Source organism: Micropterus dolomieu, linkage group LG08 (assembly GCF_021292245.1).
Source record: "Micropterus dolomieu isolate WLL.071019.BEF.003 ecotype Adirondacks linkage group LG08, ASM2129224v1, whole genome shotgun sequence".
NCBI classification, from domain to species: Eukaryota; Metazoa; Chordata; class Actinopteri; order Centrarchiformes; family Centrarchidae; genus Micropterus; species Micropterus dolomieu.
This window is the reverse complement of record NC_060157.1, coordinates 913397-935874: the sequence shown is the minus strand read 5'-3', so window position 1 is coordinate 935874 and position 22478 is coordinate 913397. Positions and strand designations below refer to the sequence as shown.

The window sequence follows — 22478 nt, the reverse complement described above, 5'->3', positions numbered from 1 at the left end:
ATATAATATCCAATTTCACCGCTATGCCGATGACACCCAGCTCTACTTGTCCACCAAACCTACGTCTCTGCTCCCTCCGTCTTCTCTAACTGACTGCTTAGATGAAGTTAAAACCTGGTTCACTCAAAACTTCCTCCAACTAAACAGTGATAAAACTGAAATTCTCCTTGTTGGCTCCAAATCCACCCTAGCAAAATGTCCAAACTTTGCTGCCCGTATTCTCACCAGAACCCCAGTCTCTGAACACATTACTCCACTTCTAACACAACTGTTGTGGCTCCCTGTCAAATACTGTATTGATTTTAAAATTCTACTCCTCACCTTCAAAGCTCTCCATAATTTTGCTCCTCCTTATCTCTCTGAACTCCTTCAGCCCTACGCCCCATCCCGAACTCTCCGATCCTATTCTTCCTCACTACTTTCCATTCCTTCTGCCCGCATGTCCACTATGGGGTTCAGAGCCTTCAGCTATTGTGCGCCTCACCTTTGGAACTCCCTCCCTCTATGCATCCGTAGGACTGAGTCCCTGCCCTTCTCTGTATGACCTCATGGCGCAACGGTAGCGCGTCTGACTCCAGATCAGAAGGTTACGTGTTCAAATGACGTTGGGGTCATATCTTTTTAACCCAGTAACTCTGTCTCTAATCAGCCACCTGTTTACTGGTTACCACTTATCATTTATTTATTCACCATTCTCTATTTCAGTGCTGTTTATACTATGTCATATTGTATATACTGTATACCAATACACCTACCTCAGGTCATAAGGTCATAGGTCACAGGGGTGCCCCAAGGCTCAGTGCTTGGGGCCCTTCTCTTCTCAACTCTATAAACATCCCAGTCCGTCACAGCTCAGGGTCAGAGGTTACCCTCTTAAAGTGACAGAGCCTGATATGACAACACATATGTGCTGCTAAGAACCTTTTAACTCAAACCCAGGAGTTACATAATATATATACAGTATATATAACATTGCCACCAATTTTATTAGGGTGGCCGTGGCCCCGGCCCCGCCTGGCAGCGCCACTGCCAACCAATTGGATGGTTTTGCGCCAGACGTTTAGCCATAATATTCCATGGCATTGTGTACTAAAGCAAAGTTCCCACTGAACTGAGCTTTCACGCAGTTAGGATGGCCGAGCGGTCTAAGGCGTTGCGTTAAGGTAGCAGTCTTGTCTGGGGGTTCGAATCCCACTTCTGACAGTGAGGTTTTCAGCCGAGCAATTCCCTGTCACATGACAGGAAAACGAGTAAGTTCTCTGGATAAGTGCATAAATTAAACGTCCAGTTTGAGCAGTAGAGCTACAACCTTTGCGACGCTGCTTTCAGGAGTAGCTGCAGCAGAGGAGGCTCTATATTCAGCACCGCACTCCTAGCAAAGTTAACAATCGCACCCCTACGGAGACCCCTGCCCGCCGACTGCTTCCCCACCTTTTTTCTCTGCATAGATAATCTACGTGGCGATGTGAGGAACTGCCTACCATCTCAGTGTAGTGGTTCCATGGTGTAATGGTTAGCACTATCGACTCTGAATCCAACGATCCGAGTTCAAATCTCGGTGGAGCCTGACTTTAGGCAGGAGAGCAACCTGTATATGCTGATCTTCTAGACGAGCTATTGTAGGACAAATCGCTGTTGGTATACTCAGGAGTAGAATGTAGCTGCAGCAGACGAGGCTATAACCTTATTTCTAGAACTGCAGCATTTATTGGATAGCAAAATTATTTTGGCGATATGGAGGTGCTCAACGTCTCCCAATAAGTTAATATACAGCCTATTACAATATACATTTCAACGTTTAATGCTGTCAAAAAATTGTAACCCTAACCCTGGGGCGTCAGTGCGCATGTGTAAGCGTAGCGTGTATGTGTGACAGAGCCCCAGCCTTACTGGTGTTGTGTCGAGTTGTCTGAACCTGTCAGTCGTAGTGTTTACCTGTAAGCAGTACGTAGCTGAGCTCCCTCCCTGACGCCCTGACGATGGGCGTGTCGTTGAAGCGGATGAAGGTGACCACCACAGAGCTAGTTGCTAAGATACCAAGCATGGCGAGGGAGGCAGGCACTAGGGCGAAAGGGGAGTTCCACTCCAGTTTGATGATCGGAGTCGGACGACAGGCGGTTCGGTTGGGAGCAGGGCGCATGTCTGAGGGACAGGTCTCGCAGGTAAACTCATCCCACTGGTACTGATACCCATCACAGAGCTGCAGAAAGGTCAGAGACAGACAGATGAGGGAGACATACAGCTGTTCTGTACTTTCTTCAGTAATTGTTCAATCAATGGTTTGATGTTAAATGTGATGTTGTCACTCATTATCTCTCTATGCAGATGACATCCTGCTTTTACCTTCATGTATAACTTTGAACTGCTTCCTGTTAAACTTCCAGATGAACGTTTGTATTATTCATAGTTTTCATTTAAATATCTAGTTTGAACATTTTAGCGTTTAGTACCTTTAATTTTAAAGTTTATCTGATTTGAAAGTGTATCTGAAGTTAAAGTTTAGGTTTTCTTGAAGTGGGACTATTTGAGGTATATATCCATATTCAGTGTATTACTGGCAGTTGATCTCTGGTGGTGTATGATACTGCACGGCCAAGTTGCGCTTATGCGTAGAATTAAGTTTTCTCCGCTGTTTTGGCAGCTTTTACCAAGATAGTAAATAAATATCGTATGAGGTTTGACTGGTGTGACAGATGGGAAATCAACAACAATGGAAGATGAAAAGCCTGATTATTCGCAACCTATTAGAATGATGGGAGACCAAATAGGTTTACCGGGTAAATCAACCTGTAATTTTTTTATATTTAACTCTTTTTAAAAATTGTATCTAAATGTATCTATTGTGTTTTATGTAAAGCACTTTGAATTGCCTTGTTGCTGAAATGTAATTTCAAATAAACTGGCCTGGCCTTCTCTTGCATTATGGTTGAGAAGATGTAATTCCAAAGGAAATGGCTGTCTGACGAGGAAAAGTGCAGAAAATATTGTAAACATATACACTTGAAATCATATTGAATTTTGGTGGGCCTCCTTACAGGAGGCTAAAATACGTTTTGCTGCTGACATTGTCCACAGCAGTACATTGCTTAGTTCCTTGTTTGTACAGGGTTTGGACCACAATGTTTGTCCACTGGTTTCCCATCATCGCCCTACTGTCAGCTGTCTAACAAAGCCCAGAAAACTGGATCCTGTGACACATCTAATCCTTTTAAACTAACATGGCATCGTTTTCCTGTCTTCATTTAAGAGCATGATCTTTCAATTTGAGAGCATGACTTATTGATTTCATGTTTATATTTTGTAATGCTGTCCCTCAAAACCCTGCCCTCAAACTCAAAAAGACTGCTTGTGCTTAAATTTGCTCTGCTCAAACTGTGTACTCGCAATCAGGCAGCTTCAGCACACGTGAAACATCTGCTCTCAGATTTCTGCTCTGCTCTTGGATATTTTGTGCACAAAACCTGTCAATATCCCTCAACCAATAGAATGCCCTTTACATTTGCATTTAGCTGACGCTTTTATTAAAAGAGTCTGCTATTTTACGCCAGAAGCCTTGCACGCTTCTGGGGCAACTAGTGGTTAAGTGCCTTCTCAGGGACACAGTGGATGTGTCACATTGGGAATCAAACCAAAGGCATGTGTCTTGTCCACTGAGCAATCCATCACCCCAGGTAAATGCCAAGTGTAGTGTTGGCTAACAAAATGATCCCTGCCTCGTTGGTGGCACATTCGCTTTAATCCCTCGGTTACTCAGATTCATCCACATCTTTGTTATGTAGTTCCTTGGTTATCTTTACAGCATTTGGAATAAAAGGACATTTATTACATAAACCAGTGCCCATACCCTTTTACTCTAGCAGCTTCATACTGTATAATAGTAGGGAAGAGCCATGACGAATGAAACGTGGGATGAAAATGACACAGCGAGTTTCGCCAAGCCCATACAAGTCTGATACAGAATTTCATCAGCATGTACTTACCAGAACTGCGAAAAATTGGTGGACATGTCCCACTTATACAGAATAAGCTGTTTTCAATCCTCAACTCACACTTAAGGGCAATTTATAATAAAATATATTTAACTGTAAATGAACTGAATTCAAAGCAGGAATTTAAGGATTATCTACATTTAAGGATGTTCTAAAAATTTAAATTTTATATATTTAAGATAAAGAACATTCTTCTGTCCCATCTTGAAACGATGCGCAGCTTCAATTCCAATTTAAATTACACTGAAGTCCTTACACATTTGTCCAAAACAGCTCCGGGTATTGATAGAACACACATGTGATTTGTTGATCACAGAAACAAAAATTTCTGTCTGTGACATTATCTCTTAAAATTACATTCACATAAAAAGTGATTCAATCGTCCCGGCTCTCCCCTAGCTGTAGAGCACACAAGCCTCCCATCAGGGTGCTGCAGGCGAAAGTCACTGCCTGAGTTTTTTTATTTAACGGTGCTATTATTTAATTTGAATTGAATTAATAAAGACATATTTCTATATATTATTATATAAGAATACAGCCATGATAATACTGGTATGATGATACTTCAAGTTTAATAACACACATATACAGCGAGGATATAATGGAATGAGTATCTAAATGTGTATCTCAATAATCCAGTAATGCTGTAATTTAAGGATTTATCAGTAACAGTGCAAATATGTGTAATGCAACCGATTTAAATGTAATTATACATGATACCTGTACGTGGGGATGTGTTTAGCATTTTTACAATATGTGAAACCTTTCTGAAACATCATTAAGAGAAGCATATACTTTTTTCCAAAGAAGATTAAAGTCAAGGGCAGCTAATTAACCTCAGTGGGGTCGTTCGATACCGCTGGTTCGTTAGTGCTCCTGGCTGTTGTAACGACAGTCATTATGGCCGTTAGGACCAGCCGAGAAGCTTAGTTTCCCCACCAGTCAGTAAGAACTGAAGAAGTCTCTTGGATGAGGGACAAAACGTCTTCTAGTATCTTCAACCAAGTCCAGTTGCCCTTGACTTTAACCTTCGTTGGATACATGACTGAAAATCTTCACAGACATATATGTGTTTCTAAAATGTAATAGCTCATTTTATTTACTTTTGTTTTCTTGATGTGTTGGCTGGTTACTTTTGCTCTTGGTACTTCCCCCATCCCCAAACACTAAAATACCAGTATTCCCATAATGTTAAAGACTTGACACTGTGAATTCTTTTTGAAAGAAGTAAAAGCACTATTAAAATAATAAAACCTTAGTGGAAGTCTGTGACTTTGGCCAAAGACTACAGAAGCAAAGAAACAAAACGCAAGAGCATTTTTTGACAAGCGCTGCGGCCATTTTGGGTCAACAGCACAGAACCCACAGATTCTACTATGTGTGCAACTTACATGCTCTCATTTCAGTTTGCAGTTTTGTTTTTAAGTATGACTGAAATTGAAAATACTGGGAATTTTTGGGGTTCAGTGCTGGTACACAGAGCTGAACAGTTGATCCTGCAGGCACCTGTTAAGTAATGATTGTGTTTTTCTCAGTTGTGATTTACTCCCAGAACTTAATAACATACAAATAATATACTTTTATCATGGTCGTGGCAGTTGTGACAACCTTTTATTCACAGGTGTGCCTTGGGCCACCCTCCATAGATTTATTATGCATGTCTCGGAATAAGAAAAGGGTCTATTCTTTGTTCATCCCGCACTACAGCAGCTACCAAGGGGAAGGCTGGAGTAGAAAACAAACTTGCCTTTCTCTTGTGAAACAGTAATATTATCACACATATATGACGTTGGATCAAACATAGCTAATGTTGAATGTTAAATGAGGTAGAGCGGAACCTAGTATTTCTTTTCATTCTTTTAATTACTCAGGATGAATAATGATTGCAGACAGTTCTTGAATGTTCTCCACTTGGTACGCTGTAGTTACACAGTAATATTCTAAAGGTTATCCCATATGCTATAATTACACAGGAACAACAAGATATGTATTCACACATAAACAACCAGGCACATGGGGTGGAATATAAAATGTTTTCATTCTGTTTACATTAAACTGTTCTTTATTTCTTAATGACTGTTATTTATTTCTTTGCTTTGTTTGGGGGTATTTCTTTGCTGCGCTCTGTCTTCATATTCTTCATTTTGTCCTCCTCTGACAAAGATGCAAGTGATGACCACAAGAAAGGAGCTATCTGCTCTTTCATTTCTGTATGAAGGAAAAAGAACAACATATTAATAACTGTAACTGGTAAAGTGAACTTTAAATTGACTCCACTAGCACACATAAAACACAGTTAAACAAACTTTCACAAAAGTATAAAATCTGTATTAATAATAAGGTAACTTTTAAGGTGTGTCACCATTATTAGCTTAAGCCTATGGTATTTTACACTGCATACATTAGTCTAGCAGTAATCACACTTTTTCTCTACTCATAGCTTAACAAATGACATGTATTATTTATATTATTTCTTACTCACCGCTGGTTTAAGTCACTGCACCTCCCCACACACCATGCTTGAATTTTAGTCTGCATGCACGTTTCTGTGAAAACAGGGCGGCGTTCTGTAGTGACAGCAACAAGCTAGCGGACTGCCGAGTTGCCTTCATTCCAAAGTCATGAAGGTGGAGTTGTCTTCTCCTTCACCACCTTGATGTGAGTCCGGTGGGCTATACGGCTACTGTTATACTGTGTTTAGCTATTGTAGTAAAAAGTACCGGCACTGGTGTATGTAATAAATGTCCCGGTGTTTCAAACTCTGTAAGGAAAGCAAAGGAAGTATATAATAAAGCTGTGGAGAGAAGGAGTGGATGGACCCAGCATGGCACACTATGAGAAGTAAAGCGAACGCACCGACAACGAGCAGGGATAATTTCATTGTTCAACACTTCACCTGGCATTCTATTGGTTGAGAGATTCTGACAGCGTTATTACACAAACAATCCAAAAAGAAGAAACCTGTGCAAGCAACAACATATCTGAGTCCAAGCAGCAAGCACACAGTTTGAGTAGAGGAAAAGCAAATCCAAGAGCAGGAAGGGTCTGTTTGTGTGCAAGGGAAAGGTTTCAGGGACAGCATTAAAAATGTGAACGTGAAATGAACGTCATGCTCTCAAACTGAAAGACCACGCTCTTGAATAAAGATAAGAAAAGAAAAATGGAGGAGGGTTTTACCTCACAGTGCCAGCAGCAGGGAACTCCTTTGACCATCTTCTTCCTCTCTCCTGGTTTACAGGGAAAACTACAGATGGAGTCTGGGACGGATTTATCTCCGCCAGACCACTGCATCTCCTCCAACTGAGGGACAGGTAAAGAGACAGAGAGTAAGAGAAATCTAAAAACCAGCACATGTTGTTTTATGTTTCACCTTTCTATTTGATCCAATCAGCTTCTTACGTTGAGTCTCAGGTTATTGGTCCACTGGCCGATGACATGGTAACCAGGATTGCTGTGATTGGTCATCTGGAACTGGAAGATATCGTAGCGGCCGGGAGCGTCTCCGTTTTCATTGAACATAACACTCGTACCTGCACTTCCTGTAGGACACAAACAGAGACAGACAGGTCACACACGGGCTTCGAAGCGGAAGGCAGCTGCCTCGATACCGTAACAGACAGCTGCCTCAGAAGGCATAACTTTGTTTCTGTGGACACCTTTTAAAAAGCTGCTCAAGACCCATTTGTAAAGACTTGCTTTTGTTTACCCTTATATTTTTAGCTGGATGTCAGCATTTAATGCCTGTTGCTCTATGTCTTACATTTATTCTTTTAGCTGGCGCTTTTATGCAAAGTGACTTACAATTGCTCTATAAGTCAAAGGCACTGCATTCAGGTCGCAGTCTCCTCTGGAGGCGTGGGTTCGAAACCCACTTCTGACAGCTAGTTTTCAAACTCAGCAAAATGCCTTTCACATGGTATTGGGGTAGAAGAGTCAATCGTTCCTTGTATGTTGGATGATAAGTGATAAGTAAAAACAGACAGTGTTAGTAGTACAGTGGGTTTGACATGCAGATTCAAAGAAGAAGTCGTTCTCTAGCCTCTCATGTAATATTTGGTGTGACCACCCTTTGCTTTTAAAATAGCATCAGTTCTTCCAGGCGCACTTGCACAAAATCAGGGAATTTGTACGTATATCGTCAGCTGTTTGATTAATTAATTATACCAAACAGATGCTAATGATCACCAATTCCACATGTAGTCGGCCCAGAGCTGAGCGGGAAGCGTCCCCAGCGTGTTGTGTATCTGCTCTGTCAACCATCACATTCTGATCAGTAAACTCAATAGCCTTGGTTTCTCAGATGACTGCCTTGCCTGGTTCAATAACTACTTCTCTGATAGGGTCCAGTGTGTTAAATCGGATGGACTGCTGTCTGGACCTATGGCTGTCTGTATGGGGGTGCCGCAGGGTTCGATTCTTGGGCCGACTCTATTCTCTCTGTATATCAGTGATGTGGTGCTTGCTGTTGGTGACTCTCAGATCTCAGATCCACCTCTATGCGGACGACACCATCCTGTATACATCCAGCCCTTCATTGGACACTGTGCTATCAAACCTCCAGGAGAGCTTTAATTCCATTCAGTACTCCTTCTGAAATCTCCATCTATTACTAAACTCTGGTAAAACTAAGTGCATGCTTTTCAAGCGATCGTTTCTCACGCCGGCTCGTCTGACTAGCATCACAATGCTAGATGGGTCAGAATTAGAATATGTGGACAATTACAAATACAGACAGTTCCCTCTCTTTCCAGCCCCACATAAACCACCTTCAATCTAAAATTAAGTCCAGAATCAGTTTCCTATTGCGCAACAGGGCCTCCACTCGTGCTGCCAAACTTGCCTTGGTAAGAATGACTGTTCTACCCATGCTAGATTTCAGTGATGTCATCTACAGATTTGCCTCAAACTCTCTTCTGAAAAAACTGGATGTGATCTACCACAGTGCCATCCATTTTGTTACCGGGGCCCCATTTAATACCCAACACTGCGACCTCTACCCATTAGTTGGCTGGCCGTCATTACACACTCGATGCCTAACTCACTGGTACCAACTTATTTACAAGTGCTAGGCAAAGTCCCCCTATACCTACGCTCACTGGTGTCTATATCATTACCCACCCGCAGCCTGCGCTCAAGCAGGTACATCTCTCTGGTCACCCCAAAAGACCACACCAACTTCGGCGGCCACTCCTTCCAGTTCTCCGCTGCCAACAACTGGAATGAGTTACAAAAAACCCTCAAGCTAGAGACCCTCATCCCCCTCACTGCCTTTAAAGCACGTCTGTCTGAACTCTTGTCCGATTTACATTTATTCATTTAGCTGACGCCTTTATCCAAAGCGACTTACAATTGCTATATGTCGCATGTCTCTGGAGCAAGTAGGGGTTAAGTGTCTTGCACAGGGACACATTGGTCACTTTTTTTTCGTCTGACTTTCATATTCTGCCTAAATATGTCTATTATTTAGGCATTTCATATTATAGTTGCATAATATGGCAATAACAAGAAAATCAACAATATAAATAATATATAACCTAATCATTTTGTTTAGCCTAAATATAGGCTATAAGACTGTTTTTATAGAAATAGCAACATTTTAGACGAAAAAATTAAGAACTATTAGCGATTACAAAAGATTCAGTAAAATAGGTTTAATCTGCAAGTATCTTCATTTCCACACTTTAACACTGTTATGAATCCCTTGGCCACAAACAACTTCAAGGTCTTGAGAATAGCTCAGGGTGATAAGTGGCTGAGCTTAAGAATGTTACCTACAGAGACAGACATGGGTTTGAATCCCATGAGTTCTTTGTTATAATGGCAACAAAAGCTCTCAGGGATTTATTCATTACAGTACTTGGATTTGTACATGGATTTTACGCTGTCCCTTCTTATATTTATGTTTGTGAAGAAGACTACAGAACAGCCATCTTCTTCAGATGCCCAGAAATGCAAAAATCAAGGTAATATTAAAAGTCTTGTCTTTACATTGTCCGTTTTGTCCTTTAACCTTTGTCCTGGGTGATTAATATTAAATTAAGTTATTGTGAACAGATGGGTAAATCTGTGAGAAAACACCTGTTGTTTGTAGATGGTCTACACTAAGTTACTAAGTACTGACTTAATGCAACCCTCTCCATGACCCGACAAATACCTTTAAAAGAACTTTTAAAACTACATGTAAAATAACGTTTACAACTACATTTAAAAACCACTTCACCTGAAATATGTTTGTCGAGCAGGATTATCTGACATTCTCTGGTTACTCACATTACATCCACCTCCTCACACTGCGTTTTCTGCTATCTGTGACGTAGTCAACATCAACTGAGCTTCTAACCACAGGTCCGGAGCTGTAGTTCGAACTGTGCAACTTAACGATAGTGGACGCGAACTATGGTTTCGGGGGAACACCTGCGTTGCCTAACGAAGGTTCGTACCGTGTAAGTTACCAACTTAGTTACCTCCGTAGTTCGAACGAGGGTTTTGGGAAATAGTTGCGTCGCAACTGTGTAGTTCCAACCAAGGAAGTTGCTACCGTAGTTTTTGAGGAACGCATCCCCGTCTGGTGTGTGTGCGTAAATCTGACATTGTGTCTGTGGTGTCCCAAGTTTTTAACTTTGGTTAAGATTTGAAAATGCTTTAGTGTGCACCAGGCGTTACTTAACAGGTCACAGTTCAAACTGCCTGAAACATCATCCGACCAGTCAGACACTTTACATCACAGCAGCTGAAACATCGGTTCACACACAGACACAGGAGATCCAAACACAGAGACTGAACAAGAACAAAGTGTTTCATAATGTTCTCTCAAGCAGGAGACAAGTTATTTAACATTTTATCAACATGAAACACAGCTGAGGACAATCTGAAGTTCAAATGATTCAGTTTAGACTATAAGTTTATCCCACCTTCTGTTCATCAGTGAGACATATTCTATATGTCAGAAAAACTGTTTGGTTTTTCTGTTTTTATTTGTTTTCTTAGTGCAGAAATTTAAAATCCTAATAAAAGCAGGTGGATGGAAACACATTACCTTCTTCCTGCAGAGCGTTTTCAGCAGCTGCTCAGTTAAATTATTAACACACACACACACAGTAAAACAGCGAGTCCTCGGAGGAAACATGTAAAGTGCATTAACTTATTTTTAACTTATTATCTCTCCCTTTTTTTCGGAATAAAGAAGAAAATGCTTCTGAAAAAGATTCTGCTCAGAGCAGAACATCGACAACTGATTCATGAAGTTAGCAGAATAAGAAGCTTTTAGATGATCTGACTGAGACACTCAAACCAACGAGCTGCCTCCTCAGGCGTCACCTGACCACAAGGCGTCACCTGACCACAAGGTGTCAGACTGCAGGTGTCAGCCTCAGTACTGATGTCAGGTTTCTGTCTGATCTCTTTGAACCCAACATGGAGTTCATTAAAGGCCAAACTCCAAAAATACACCGACATCCTGAAGAAGAACACACTTTAACTGAACTGATTAAATATTCAGATGACAGAGAGGATTCGTGTAGAGAGAGAGACGGGTGGTCAGACAGACAGTCAGGCAGACAGTCGGGTTTCATGGCGTGCAGCCCTGGCTGTTACAGATTAAATCCTCCCAGTCTTCCAGCTGCTGTAGCTTCTCGTCTTTATAAAATATGGATTTGATGTCTAACAGGATGAAGCTGCTGCAGTTTGTTGTGCTGCTCTGAAAATCTCTTTGAAACCATCGTCTTGAACATTTCCTGTCTGTCGGGAGTTTAAACCGTCTGAACATCATGTCTGAAGACGCGCAGTCATCAGATCAGTGACTCCTCAGGTCGACACCCATTAGTCCACCTCCATCTGAAGGACAGGTGACTCTCTGCTGAAGACAGGTGTCCACATGTTGAACAGAGAAGAAAGAGTATTGATGGACACCTGGAGTCATGGGACTCGTAGGACTGACAGCCAGGTGGATTAACGACTAGAGCCCCACCGATTTATTGTTTTCCAGATATTATCGGCCGATATAAGCTTCTTGCAGATATATCTGCTTTGGTATTTAATACAGCCGATATATGACTATAAAAAAGAGAAACAGAGAGTCGTGTCCAGCACCATAGAACAAAACATCAGCTGACCGCAGTGTACCGGTGTTCTGTTGATATATGCTACCGCTATCGAGATGTGCTACTTGGCATGTCTAATGGTTAGGGTTAGACATTAGCAATTTGAATTAAGGTAGCATTATTCGATAAGGAAGCATAAATCATACGAACACCGGCTCTGCTGAGCTGCTGAGAGCTATGGTGAGTAGCTCCTGTTAGCTCTCTCACTCAGTGTTCCCAGGGAGTTGTTAATTTGTCACTTCAATTACATGACTTTACATTTATTCATTTAGCTGAGGCTTTTATCCAAAGCGACTTACAACTGCCGCACGCCTCTGGAGCAACTAGTGATTAAGTGTCTTGTTTGAATGTGCTGCAGTGGGGAGTCAAACCCGGATCTCCTACACCAAAGCAACACGTCTTATCCATTTTAACCTTCCTTGGGGTACAATCCACTGTTTTCCATGAGAGGACCTTGACATTAGACTGGGAAAAGCTGACTGTCATCCTGCTGCTTTGAACTCAGCTGTAAACCGTAATACTCGCTGGAGGTCACATTCACGAACAACGTGCTGGAGTCCAACACCAACTAAGAACATGACTTGATATCCAACGAAGGGTGAGGTCAAGGGCAACTGGACTTGGTTGAAGATACTGGAAGACGTGTTGTCCCTCATCCAAAGGACTTCTTCAGTTCTGACTGACTGGCAGGGAAACTCAGCTATTTAACCTCAGTGGGGTCGTTTGCCAGGATCGTCGATACCGCTGGTTCGTTAGTGTTCCTGGTTGCTGTAAACTCAACAACCGAACCTATTGGCCTCAGCTGAAGATTGCTGGTGAAGATGTCAACGATGGTAGTTCAGTCTTGGCCTCGGGTAGTCCTAACGACCATAATGACTGTTGTTACAACAGCCAGGAACGTCTTCTAGTATCTCCAAGTCCAGTTGCCCTTGACTTTAACCTTCTTTGGATAACTCTGACCTGGATGACAGAATCTTCACAGACAACATGACTTTAGAGAATATAGACAGATCTGCCCCAAGAACACATGTAGACTGAATGAACAAACTCCCATGATCCCTCCAGTATCTCTTCAAGAGTGAACAGAAAGGCCACTGATCGAGGACCCGGACAGAATCCACATCAGTCCTCCTGAATCTAAGGGTTCAACAATCGGCCAGAGTCTCCTTTCAGCAGCCTGACAGGAGCGTTCACAGGGAGGCTGAGCAGTGTGATCCTCCAGGCTCCTTCTGAGCCCAACTATATCTAGTTGGTACCACTCCACCTCTGGCCCTAACTCTGGCCACCAGATGCTTGCCAGCAAACTCCACGTCTGTTTTTTAGTGTTTCCTTACCATTGAAGTTGACGGCTCTGATGTAGTTGAGCAGCAAGCGTCCCTCCACAGGGTCCATGTTGCTGCAGACTCCGGCGCTGCCAGGACACAGATCCTGGTGCATGCTGTGTAGAGCGTAAGCGACGGCGTAAACTGCATCGATCACAAACTGAACCTTCCCCTCCTGCTCGTAGATCGAGTCTCGACCGATCCTCTCCTCACCTGCAGGGACACGCACAAGGTCACATGACATCGGGGATGGTTTGTCTTGATTGACATGTGCCTCACAGCGGTCACTAATACACAGATCCCGCCGCTTAAGGTGTGGGCGCACCTGTACATTTCTTCTTGTCAGGGTCCAGTTTGATTCCAGGCCGGGTCAGTTTACACCTGAAGTCGTCCTCCCAGAACTCATTGAACCAGATGTTCCGACGGTTGTTCTCCAGAGAACGAGACATGAAGTACTGATCGAAGCCTGTACAACACACAGATAAACACACTTAGTCAGGTTCAGTCTGTCAGTCCAAGATGTTTTAGCGTTTTTATTTTTACCGTATATTGAAGCCCGTTTGGGCAGGATGGTGACGGCGCCCTCTGCTACGTCCTCCAGCTCTGTGATTGGTGAACTCTTTGCTCCCCAGCTGTCCGACCCCACAAACAGGAAGTGACCCGTCAGGTTAGCGCGCCTCGCCGCCTCAAGCACACGTCTACCAGACAAAGAGGGGAGGAGTCACACTGGAGTCACGTGACCATAAAAGCAAAAAAACAAAACTGCGGAGATGTCTGGGTAATAAAACCTGGTTGGGACTGAATCAGAGCGTGGGGGAAGCTGAGGAGATAATCTGTGGTCAGTTTGTTGTGGTTTATATGAACTGGGACCTGTACCATGAAGCAAGTTCAACATACCCAGGATATCTTAATCTTATATATATATACTTAATCCTAACTAACTGTGATCAGGCTTACTGGTCACACGAAGCTGGTTATCAATTCCCTAAATCAACCCAGGGTTTCCCAATCCAGCAATGAGCGTGTGACCAAATGCAAACACGGACAAATCCACTGGCAGCAGAGCGGCATATTTTACAAAAAGCATCTTAGACATTTACCATTCTGTTAAATCATTAGAGATCTCTCTATAAGTGGGTGTTCCATTAAACGAATGTGTTAGATGTATTCTTATAGCCTGTTTGACTATTTTAGCATGAAACAGATCCGCCTCCGGTGACCACGCATCTTGACGCAGCGTAATAATGAGTGCACTGGCTAGCGGGTTACGAATCCATCATGAGCCGCATGGCCGGGATCTCCTGCTCTCCATAGAAAATGAATAGGCTCTGTCAACACCAGTCAATAGATCCGGTGCGTCTCTACCTTTATTCTTTCAGCTGCAGCGGCGGTGTGTCGGTGTTTTCGCATTAAAAGCCGCACTGAATAAGTGGTTGTTCAGCTCACTTTCAGGACCGCTATCAGTCTCTGGAGAATTATATTGTATAGAAAAGCATCTCTGCATCACCCACAGCAAACATAAAAGTATAAAACAGTCTCCAGGATCTACGACTTATCTCCAACATAACCGCACCCTGGTGATGTACCCGGGTCAGAAGTAAACCAACGTCGCTGGACTTAAACCCTAAAGTTGCCTCGCTAACCTCCCATCCTGCTTGGTACTACACGCCCCAGGTGTTGTTTGTGCTTTTACTTGATGTCGTCCTCATTGGCGAAGATGATCACTCCTCTGGCGTTACTCGTCTCCATCAGACGTTTGATGATCTTGTCAAACTCTCCGGCCGTCGGTTCGCGAGGAATCTTCACCGACTGAGCAATACACACCCCACCTGACAGGGAGACATAGATGCCAAGAGAGACAGACAGACAGGTTTACTTTGAAACAGTCACGCTCATATCACATCTCCATCCGATGAGACTGTGACCTTCCTCACACTAAAACACTAAACTAAGTTGGGCAGCGACTGGAGAATCAGCTGTTAATCTCCATCATCTAGTGAGCTTGTGTTCACACAGCAGCAGTGGATGGAGACGGAGAGCAGGTTCGGAGATTTTCTGGAGATTGTTAAAATTCGTGCTGAATTTCAGTGGTCAGGTTCAGAACCAGACTTTTCTTTTAAATCTCAACAAAACGTGCTTCTGAGTCTGAGATCCTAACATGTTCAACCTGTTCTCACTCCCAAGTCTTCACATATGGTCGCTTGGTCAAGACCCCGTGGCATCAGATTTTAAAGCACTGGGTCACCTTTATTTTCAGTGTTACAAGCATCAGGTCAGTGTCAGGTGATGCAGTATAGAGAGCGACAAAGTTTACGCAGGGAGGTGTTCAGGTCAAGAAACACTGTACTTTAACCCGAGAGGGAAGTGTGTTTGCTTCCTGTGTAACTTAACTTGTGTAACTAACTTACTTAAGCCACACATGACCTTTTCCTAAACCTATGCCACTCTCCACACCAAGCCTCTGCTTCTTATTCTGTCTGGTAACAACCTTGAGTATATTTAGTTCAACCTTAAAGCTTGATTTATACTCCTGCGTAGGGTAGCCGTGCATTTATACTTGTGCCTTCCGTGTGTCCGTCAATCTGCAATTACACCCCCAAACGCCAGTCGGCAGTAGCGCTACAGCATTGTTGACTTTTGCCGGCCGAGCAGTCTAACTTCCAGTTTAGCGCTCCACTAACATGAATGGGGGTAAAATTGTAAACGTGCGGCTGGTGTAGCCTTTTCAAATGTTATCGAGCGAGTGGATCACATTCTGACAGCGAAACGAGTCATTTCACTCGGGTTGTGACGGTCAAATATATCGATCCACCGTGTTACAGCCGCCGTTTTGGCCACTAGTAAAAGTTACTTCAAAGCTCAGGCACTTCCTGTTGGCTCGGAGGCGTTGCGAGGCTACCCAGCCGACCAATCACAGAACTTACGGTCCACGTTAACTCGACGTGTAGCTACATTTTTGAGGAGGTGCATGTCAGGCGACGGCGTGGGGTAGGGGGCTACACAGAGGCTACGGCGTCGGTTTGACGCAGAAATATTCCTCCCCACATGCTCCTAAAGTTTTAGGACACCCCTGGTTAAAGCAATATAATGTTGTGATAACAAAATAAGAGCTTCAAAATAATTTTTATGGAACACTGACTTGTAATAGAGTGAATGGTGAGTCTCTGGTATAGCTACTCCAGGTATCGGACTGTATATAAGAAGTGGGCGTAGTCATGGTGACGTTGCCGGTTGGTTTGTGGACCGCCTTTTTGAAGCCTCGAGTTTGGCCGATAGGGCGCCGCCATGTTGATTTTTAGCAACCAGCAGCACCGGACGTGACCATATTTGGACAAGACGATTGACAGGTCGCCAATCAGCTTGTAGCCCCGCCCTAAAGCCTCCCCTGCTTCCTGGTCTCTGTTCCTCTAAATGGGACCATAATTTACTAAATGAACTTCATGCTGTGTTGAAGAAGACTTGAAACTAGCGACTGAGACCATAAACTCATCAGGAAAGTGTTTACTGAGGGAATAAATCAGCTGACAAGTAGCAACATTTTCTCAGAGACTTCTATACAATCACACTTCTTTCTGCAGCCGCATTGGCTTCACGTCCCGCTTGGATCAGACAGATATTTAGCCATTTAGCCTCTTGAGTTGATGTTAGCAAACTTACTAGCTAACACACTCTGACATAGCTAACGTTACTGCAAGTCTTCCTGCTTTGGTTGCTTTCTAGGTTTGTTTCTAGCTCGCAACCCAAGCAACATTACACTGCTGCTGGTGGAGAGCGGCGCCGGTGTCGATCCAAAGCCGGGCGAGCGGGCAACATAACCGGGCTCAGTAGCATCTATGGACATAATATTAGCTAATCGCAGAGGAGAAGAGACCGAAGAGGACGCTGATGGAGGAAGCTAAGAAGAAAAAATGAGAGAGACCGAGCGAGAGGCTGCAGGACGTTGGCGAGACCTTTGTGAAATAAAAGTCTGCAGGACAGATGGCGAGCTGGCCTTCTTCCTGTTGGATAGTTAGTAATCTGGCTGTGTCTCTTGTTGTTTGGCTGTTAGCAAAGTTGGCGATTTACTAGCTTTTGATCATAACTTATGAAATCATATCAAATGCACGTGTACAAGTCTTTAGTTACGACAGCGGTGAATTACAGTCTGCAAAGATAGGGGCGCCAAATCGCACCTAATCTTACGTGATGTTGCTTTTATACCTTACAATCCTCACTGAGATGTGTCCTCTGGGAAGCTGGTTGTCGTTTGTTATTCTTCATGCCAGCAATCTGCCCCTCCCTAGCAGAGGCCGCTGCTTGCCATTAAACTCCCTGACCTTAATCAGAAATACTTTATTATTAAGTGTTTCCTCTGCTAATCATGATTTAGGGGGAGTTTCCAGTAAACGGCTTGCTTTCTCATTTCCTCCACATCGCCCATGATCCCCTGGCCACTGGAATCATCTGGCCGCAGGTTTCCTCTTTATTTTAAAAAATACATCAGAAGAATGCTGGAGGGAAATTAATGGAAAACAGCTTTTAACAAGCCCCTCTGCCATTTTGAGTATCTAGCCATGGTCTTCAGCCTAACCACTGTCTCACGAGTGTTTCATGTCAGTTCTGTTTCCTTTCTGGAGGACCCTGAAAAGATCCAGGCGGTGGAAAAGTGGCCCAAACCCACCTCTATTAAGCAGCCCCAGAAGTTCCTCGCTGCTTCACCAGGGACCACACTCGCCCTGGAGGAGTGGAGGCACTGACTGGAGGAGGCTGAACATTGTGTGGACACACAAGAACCTGGCTTACATCCAGACAACTAACGACTTCGCCCCGGTGCAACTAGCTGGATGTTGTTCTTTGGTGGATAAACTCTTAAAACTCTTGGTTTGATTGAGGACTATTCTTATTAAAGTTATATAACTGGCACAACTTTTCAGCTGCGGCTGTTCCTTCTATTTATTTATAGTCCAGCTGTGTGCCAGAATAGTTTCTCAGATAAACTGAGTGAACAGTTTAACAGAGGTTTCATTAGACCTGCAGAACTACATCCACAAAGGAGAATACAGAGAAGAGTTTATTAGGTGCAGCATCGAGTGCATACCATCATTTGAAGGTTAAAATGAAACATTCACCAACTATGTCCAAAAACAACCTGCTGACACGGACGCATCAGATGGATATTCCTAAATATTCTCACAGAGAACCAGATGACCTGTATAGTTGGAGTGTGATCCTTGAAGAGGAACTGTTGTTAAAAGTCTGCAGTGGAAACAGAGAGAAGAAAATCAACAGAATAAAACAGGATGAAGCGGAACACACCAGCCTCTCTGGAGATCTGCATGAAGGCCTCGACTCCGCTCTCCCCGTAGTTTCCCTCAGAGGCGAGCGTGGAGACGTAGTTCCAGCCCATAGCTTTGACGATGTCCAACATGGCCTGAGCCTGGTACGAGTCGGGGGGAACCACCCGAGAGAAGAAGTCGTAGCGGTTGTTGTCGCTGAGCTCCGGAGCCGTGGACGCATAGCTCACCTGAGGGATCTGAAACATGGACCAATAATCAATGTTTTATTAGTAATATTACGAGTTTGTGGTGTAGTAAATGGAGACTTGCTATTAACGGTGAAAACAATGTCAACAGCAGGATGATCAATGAAAGTACATCACTTCCTTTAAATATCCTGCTTTTGTTTTTAAGAAATATGAGCTTTTCAGAAGGAATTGATCCGGATGGGAACCACCCTGGTTCAGGTGGTCTCTGTCAAGTATTTAGTGCAAGCCGGCCTCAACGAACCCAACTAACGGGGCGAGCACACTAGAGTTCATCTGAACCAGGAGAGCTTTCCTGTTAAACCCTGTTCATTCAGAGCTCACCACTGGTCAAACTGGAAACGCTGGGGGAGTTAAACAGAGCACACACACACACACACACACACAGGATTAGTGTTGTGTAACAGCCCGGGCTGAATGTGTGTCAGAGCTTCAATAAACAGAATAATAATCACATTAACATACGCAACTCTGTGTGTGTGTGTAGATTAATGAAGGACGCCACATTAACGAGCTCCTAAAAGCAGACCTCGTTATGACAGTTCATCCTCATCATCATCATCCTCATCATCATCAGAGAAACGCTTCAGTGGAGCGAAACAAACATGAACATCAGCTGTTTTCAGGTTGGCTCTTTTCTGCAGAACCTTTAATAGTGAAATACTGAACTGCTTAAAGAAAATATCCACACAAGCTGAAATCTTATTAAGCTCTATGGCAAAATAAAAACTACAGACGAGCTCTTCTGCAAAGGGAAAATAAGTCATTATTGTAATTAGACATTTCCCTGATGCTTGATGAATTGCTATACATGTCAGAGGCTCAGGTCTCCCACAACAAAGGCATGTGTCTTATCCACTGAACCATCGCCACCTTCAGGTGTGGGGCCCTCCAGGGACCACTGCCATTGTGTTAGATGAGTACAGCAGTCACTTAATTGACCCTTCACTAAGCCACGCCCCAAATACGCAGCTGGCCAATCACAGCGCAGTATAGGACTCGCTCTAACTGAGGTCTGACACTTTCATGGCTGCGCTCTGTTGACTCTGATGCAGAAAGACTCGTTTTCCAGCTTTTTTTTGCTGTATGTTTCTGAGTTCTGGTCAAACGCTGTTCCTGGAGTATCTGTAATAGTTACAGCAGCTACCCAGAGAGGCTGAAAGGAGAAGGACGATTTATTCTCTTTCCAAAACCTGAAATAAATCCAGATAAATGGCGGCTGTGGATTGTTCCTAATGTAATGTTTGTTAGCTAACTTCCTACTGAATGTAACGTAATAAAGTCCTGCTGTTCTGCTTTTTAGTGACTTTAATAATGAACAGAGGCCGACCAGCTGTACAGGAACACTGTTGATCGTTAATATCGTTGTCTTTTGTCTCAGTCGTCAGGTAATAAGATGGTTCATTTTTACTCTGTGATCGGTAGGCTTTAGCTTCTGGCTTTATTTTTTCACGTTTGAGTCAGTTTGAGTCAGTTTGAGTCAGTTTAAGTCAGTTTGACAGCCTGAAATCAACCTTTAAATGCACAATGCAACTGCAAAACTTTCTGCTTCTTTCAGAGATCATTCTTTCCAGAAATTAGACAATATTTCTCCTGGGAGTGCAGCAACAAACACCGCCAGTGCCGTGATAAAATTCTGGCAGGTCCGACAATTTGTCGGACTTAGCAACAGTAACTAAGGAGGGCGTGGCTTAGCGAAGGATCAGTTAGCTTAAATGCAACACACATAACGAGTCTTCTGCATCACTTCACCTGAGGAACACCTGGCGTGCGTTCCAATACTCATACACAACAGTATTTAGAAAAAGGATTAGCATGTCAATATCAAAAGCAGAATGCCAAAAATACCAGGATGTCCAACTGCATCTGGTCGCATTGTGCAGTCTGCAAGCCAGCATGCTTTTCTGGCTTTGTGACCCACAATCCTCAGCGCAACAGAGTATGAGGTCAAGGTTAATGCAATGTTATGATGAGGCAGTATATCCCGTATGTATGCCAACAGGGCAGCTGCAGCACAGACTATAAGTAACAAGAACAAGTATGTTGACAAGCTTCTCCTAATTAGCATCCTGAGATCTGATCGCAGTGTCGCAGGACTCTTCCTGAGCTCAGTGTCACTACTTTCAGCTGAAATTGCCACAGGAATTAATGGTGAAATATTCCCATGGTGCATCTGTTTGGCCCAGTGTTTCTGCTGTTTCCGTTTGATGCTAACAAAGCTCAGTTATAATAATCTTCTGCACACACACACACACAGAGTCATTAAAAGCTTTCATTAGAGACAGTCAGTCATCCAGACACAAACTGTTTAAAACATTAATCCACCAACCAGACTACTTCATCCACTCTCTGCCTGTCTATCTGAACGTCTGTCTCTGTGTTTACCTGTCCCAACTGAAACAATTAAAAAAAGACAACACATTATTCTGTTTGAGCAGTTTGTTCCAGTTTCCTCCAGTCATCTGGTCACAGCGGAAGACTGGAAGAAATCCCAGCTTTGCTTTAAAAGCAGCAGCAGCTCTTTTGTGGGACTTCATGCTGTTTAAAGCTCTTTACTGCGTCCAAAATGTTTGAAGAGGATAATCGGTCATATTTATATCACCACAGATCAATAGACCGATCAATACACATCATTGACCAAGTTCCTGTTCATTAAACGCTGTAAAAATTTGGCATCTGAACCTCAAAGATGGAAAATAAACATAGATGATATAAAACACTAAATCTGTTCTTCACATACACAACAACACACCTGATAACTGAGTCCGCATGATGTAAATATCATCATCACCTGTATCATCTGGCTGTGAGAGTCTGAGCGGACACAAAAAAACACTTCTAACCACATGAACCAAACCAACAACTGTAACTGTGTACAGCCAGCAGGGGGCGACTCCTCCAGCTGCAGAAAGAAGTGTGATTGTATAGAAGTCTGTGAGAAAATGTTTCTACTTGTCAGCTGATTTATTCCCTCAGTAAACACTTTCCTGATGAGTTTCTGGTCTCAGTCGCTAGTTTCAAGTCTTCTTCAACACAGCATGATGTTCATTTAGTAAATTATGGTCCCATTTAGAGGAACAGAGACCACGAAGCAGGGGAGGCTTTAGGGCGGGGCTACAAGGTGATTAACAGGTCATTACTCGCCCCCTGCTGGCTGTCAGAGAGGATGCAGGTTTTAGGGTTCAATTTTCAGACCCAGCGGTTCCTTGTTGATATTAACAGGCGTATCGCCTGAATGTTTCCCGTATATTAACGGGCGTATCGCCTTTATGTTTCCCGTATATTAACGGGCGGTACCCCTTGAATGTTTCCCGTATATTAACGGGCGTATCGCCTGAATGTTTCCAGTATATTAACGGGCGTATCGCCTGTATGTTTCCCGTATATTAACGGGCGTATCGCCTGTATGTTTCCCGTATATTAACGGGCGTATCGCCTGAATGTTTCCCGTATATTAACGGGCGTATCGCCTGTATGTTTCCCGTATATTAACGGGCGTATCGCCTGTATGTTTCCCGTATATTAACGGGCGTATCGCCTGTATGTT

The 22478-nt window shown here is 43.3% G+C and overlaps 1 protein-coding gene and 1 non-coding gene across 3 annotated transcripts in view; one reads left to right on the top strand and one right to left on the bottom strand.

The window, feature by feature from the left end:
- grm6a (glutamate receptor, metabotropic 6a) overlaps positions 1 to 22478 on the bottom strand; it is a 43683-nt gene that overhangs the window by 17984 nt on the left and 3221 nt on the right. The window contains exons 3-11 of one of the 2 annotated variants that reach the window (XR_006825983.1): positions 18706 to 18922; positions 15104 to 15239; positions 13954 to 14108; positions 13736 to 13876; positions 13423 to 13623; positions 7389 to 7528; positions 7167 to 7289; positions 6472 to 6750; positions 5862 to 6197 (exon numbers count right to left, since the gene is read on the bottom strand). Coding sequence is in view for 1 of the 2 variants with exons in the window: in XM_046056151.1 (XP_045912107.1) it covers positions 1936 to 2200; positions 7167 to 7289; positions 7389 to 7528; positions 13423 to 13623; positions 13736 to 13876; positions 13954 to 14108; positions 15104 to 15239; positions 18706 to 18922 (1378 nt within the window). In the remaining variant the exon portion in view is untranslated. Of the gene's footprint in view, positions 1 to 1935; positions 2201 to 5861; positions 6198 to 6471; positions 6751 to 7166; positions 7290 to 7388; positions 7529 to 13422; positions 13624 to 13735; positions 13877 to 13953; positions 14109 to 15103; positions 15240 to 18705; positions 18923 to 22478 lie in introns of those variants that run through there. The other variant, XM_046056151.1, reaches the window with a different exon arrangement.
- Positions 543 to 614, top strand: trnaw-cca. Its single transcript has one exon. It is a non-coding gene; the product is annotated as a tRNA-Trp (tRNA).